The 4,355-nt window shown below is 36.4% G+C and overlaps 1 protein-coding gene across 1 annotated transcript in view; it reads right to left on the bottom strand.

Moving 5' to 3' along the window:
- Positions 1-1,590: 1,590 nt before the first annotated feature.
- LOC113496777 overlaps positions 1,591-4,355 on the bottom strand; it is a 6,310-nt gene continuing 3,545 nt past the window's right edge. Inside the window, exon 3 of the mRNA XM_026876099.1 lies at positions 1,591-1,716. Within this exon, the coding sequence (XP_026731900.1) occupies positions 1,591-1,716 (126 nt within the window). The remainder of the gene's footprint in view (positions 1,717-4,355) is intronic.

Here is a 4,355-nt window from a genome sequence, read left to right as displayed (position 1 = left end):
TTGCTGTTGACGTTACCTGCACATTGCGAGGCCTTTGCTTCAACTATCAGCTGACAACGCATCAACAAAGTATTTCACGAAAAAACGTTTTCGATAAAACAGGCACGTTTTACGGCAAGATTTTACCTACAAAGAAATGCAAAATACAGTTACAGTAAAATATTGTTAGAAAAAAATAGTCCTATAACTCTCGACGAGAAGTCTAATATTAGCACTAAACACACAACGCTTAATGTGTTACACAGTAATTGTACGCTCATAATTCCGTAGTTCTATATAATCAAGAGATAGAAATAACTCTCGAACTATTTCATATGAGTCGAATCTGCGTATTTTAGTTGTTAATGGATAGATAAATACTAGACATTTGTTCAAACTGAGTGCCTCTGTCTGCCTAGTATTTTCTACTTGATATTCAGGCTCAAATGTTAGTTATTTTTGACCTATGTTGATAAAATCTTTTTTTTAAATCACTTAATATTAATATTAATTAGTTATTCATAATTATTACGCCGAGCGAAATACAGGTAAAGTAAACAAACCCCGATGCCGCATTATTGTTCATTAATTTTACGATCAGAGATGTAACAGCTTTCGACATTATTTTGAAAAGTTGTATACTCTCATAAAAAGACTCAAATAAAATATTCAAACGATATCGTAAAAGTTCGGACGTAAACTTGTCCCTGGCCAGTAAGAGTTTGACACAAAAAATCTTTGGTTTAGCCGATCTAATGAAAAAAAGAGTTGCAAAACTAATTATATTATGAGTTATTGTCGGATAGGAAACATAATTCCAGTCGTAAATACGAATAAAGAAGATATATTATGCATATTATTCATGTAGGTCTGATATTACTGTAACATATACAGCGTGTGTTTGTGTCCCTTCTCAAGTAGTGAGTATCGAGTAGCGAAATAGGTTAATGTAGCGGTCGCAAGCTATCGCTCTAGTAACGGGACAGGGGCTGCCACCGATAGCCCACTAAGCTGTCTCTAGTGTTTCGTACTACCTATGCTAGCTAGCCCCACGTACGTACCTCTTTGCTTACTCCACAGTTTCTTGACATTCAAACATGGTGTTGGTAAAATGTTGGTATTTTATTGTGCATTAATAATTGCTAAAGTGTTCTGTAATTTGATGAGTAAATCAGGTTAGTATCATTAAACATATCTCAATACTTGTATTCCATTGAAGGTAATTTTTTTAAAATTTAATCTCTCAAAAAAAAATTGTTTTCAAATTGGATCACCCGCTTAGTAGCTTTTATGCCACATACGAGACAAGGATACATAGAAAATTGTGCATGGCGGTCAAAGTGATAGCACCCCCTTAAAAAGACTTAATCAGATCACTTGAAATAGTTTAGCCTTTTTGACACGACATATCTAAACACCATCGCTAGACAACCCTATTTCTAATAAATGACCGCATCTGAATCGGTTCACCCGTTTAAGTGCTACGGTGAAAGAGACATGTCTGTCTGTCTCTTACCAACACATAGACAAACATACAAAGAGTTCAATCTTATAACACTCCGCTTCTTGATTCGAGGGTTAAAAAAGACATTTGTAAAAATGAAGTCCACGTTATATGAAAATATTCAAGTTCGTTTCAGCAGTTTTGAAGTCCCATGTGTCCGTGAGACGTCTCGTGTGACCGCGCCGCGTCGCGCGTCGCCCTTGCGTCCGGTCCGGTTCATTTATTGACACGCACTAATGGTGCACACAATAGATATTTACTGCTCTGTTTACTTCCACATTTAGATATCGCGATAATCGATGTCAATAGCGCCGATAATAGAGATATTAGTGATCGCTTTCAAATGAAAAATATTGAAATCTACAGATTGGTTTATTTTTATTGAGGCATTGATTGCTGCAAGAAACTACAGATACACCATGATATACTTAATATCGTGGTGTAGTGCCTACAATGTGAACGTGCCTTCTTCGGTTTCCTGTTAATAAAAGGAAAGCCACTTCCTTAAAATAAACATAGATAAAGTTTAACCTATGAGTCTGAAATACTATGTGATGTCACAATTTTTTCATGCTATCCATTAAATGCATAAAAGAGCAAACAAAAAAATATTTAATCATCTTCCCACTAAGGAATTCTGTTTCATAATATAGAACTGCGCTTTTGAAGCAACTACGAAGTTTTACTCACTACCTTTTTTTAACCAATAAACTAATGAAACAAATCTCATCCGAAAGACTTCAGTAAACTGGTTAAGCGTGGTCCTTGAGTTGAGTCTACATCTGCTAATTGCTTCCGAACTTGTTTTTGAGCATAATTTTGGCTAATTGCAGTCGTGCACTTGGAACAGTGCCAACAACCATTCACAGAAAAAGGCGCCTTAATTCGAACACTTTAAAAAATTGAACGCGCTTTGATTTGTTTCCCCTACTTATTGAAAGCGTGACCTCCATATAGTTACTCCGATTTTAGTGTAGAGAATAAGATGATTTGGCAAAGATACGTTCCAGACCGCTTTAGTTCTTCATCAACTTGATTACATTTTGGAAATAAGGTCAAATTCCACAGCGATATTTATAGAACAAAAGACAAAAGGATTGGAGTCTTTACCTTAAATTATAAGATTCTTGTAATTGAAATTTCAATAAGTGGTTGGAGCGCACGTTTAAATTCAATTCCGGTAGAAATTTCTTCGATCCTTTTCCTTTTCTTTTTTGCTCGAGATGATAAACAATAAACAAGCAAATAAACGCTTCATTTTAACATTAAAATAGCAATAGCCCAAATTAGTTTTATCTCAATAGTATCTACCTTAGGCTGTCGATGTCCCCATTTTATTTTATATTACATTTCTCAACAAGTCCATTGCATGTTAGTCCCGTATACGCTTTTAAAAAGGAGGTATTCATTTAACTACTTGAATGACAAGAGAGACAAACAATTACAATAATAAGTCTGCTCTACAGATATCCGAGAATGTACTCTGCAAGGCCAGTATATGTACAATACAAGATGAAATTAGTTCCCCGCCTATCTGATCTCACACTGTGACAAGTCTCACCGCCTGTTCATTGCATTACGCCTCGACGTTTGCTCTTGTCAGGAGTTTCAGATGTGGAACCTCCATTTGATTGCAATGTCAATTACATATCTCAACATAACAAGGAACACGTATACCCAGACTAGATGCACGTAATCTTATTCATCGTCTATACAGTTTTAGCCCCGTTCTAAGTTTTGTAAGAGACTGGTTTTCAGTTTAACCAAATCTCTGCGGAAATTAATTAAAAAATACTTTTGTTCTATGATGATTGGTTTAAAATAATAATAACAAAATTTTCTTCCGTCCCAACATTAAAATTGACGATAAATTGTAAAGGATTAATGACCTCAAAGAGTTTAAATTAAGTAAAGAAAATGACAAAGCGTTGTCTGTGAGTGCAACAGCAAGCGAGCGTCTAGCGTCGAGCGTCGAACGGCGGGCGGTCCCTGCCTCCTCTGAGGAAATTACTCCGGAATATTGTTTTGTATTGCACTTGTTACACTCTCCCTGACACCGCTTGCTCGACGCTGCTAAACTTCGCGCGATATATACTATACAATATACATGGTATACACGATCGCCTTATTGCTACGTGGCGCCGCGGAAAATGCTGCGTTCGATTGTGCTTTATGTTTCAATAACGCGCAACTGTACCACAGAGTAATCCAATATATTGTTTTGTGGCTGCTGTGGGTGTCTGGTTATTTGATAGGTTTTCTTTGTCTCAAAATAACATTCGTTTATTCTATCTGTTTAACATAAGACATATATTGTGTATGTATTGTATAGGAACCGTAATTAAGCTACCTGAAATAGGTAAACGCTAAAATTTCTTATCGACGATAAACGATTCCAATATTATTCCCGTGAATGGCTTCTGACCTTTGCATCTCACAAGGGAACCATATTTTGTCAGAACGATGTTATTTATGTACGGTAAAATGCTTCAGTGCATTTACCTGATTTAATCCCTTAGTGGTCTTTTACGACACCCTCGGGATAAAATTTTGTGAGTCTAAGCCAAGGTTCGCACGACATATTTTGTATGCAGCTCATTTTACAAAGTTCCTCACAAAAGGCGTTTGTTTCAAATGTGCCCCTTATAGGCAAAACGAGGGTAATAATAAATAAACGAAACGATTTATTTGGAAGCGCGAACTTTTCCATTGTGTTAACTTTTTGCTGCGGGCCGGAATTCGCGTAGCAAAACATTGTGATCGCTTCACGGGTCATGTTTTGATAACGCCGTGACATTGTTATCTCGTTTGATGAATGGACTTTTTGTTACAAATGGACGTTGTTATTTTGCTAGTGAACTCTGTCCCTCTC

The sequence above is a fragment of the Trichoplusia ni genome, chromosome 8, assembly GCF_003590095.1.
Source record: "Trichoplusia ni isolate ovarian cell line Hi5 chromosome 8, tn1, whole genome shotgun sequence".
In the NCBI taxonomy this organism is placed as follows: domain Eukaryota; kingdom Metazoa; phylum Arthropoda; class Insecta; order Lepidoptera; family Noctuidae; genus Trichoplusia; species Trichoplusia ni.
Note: the sequence above shows the minus strand (reverse complement) of the source record. Positions and strands in the feature narration are given on the sequence as shown.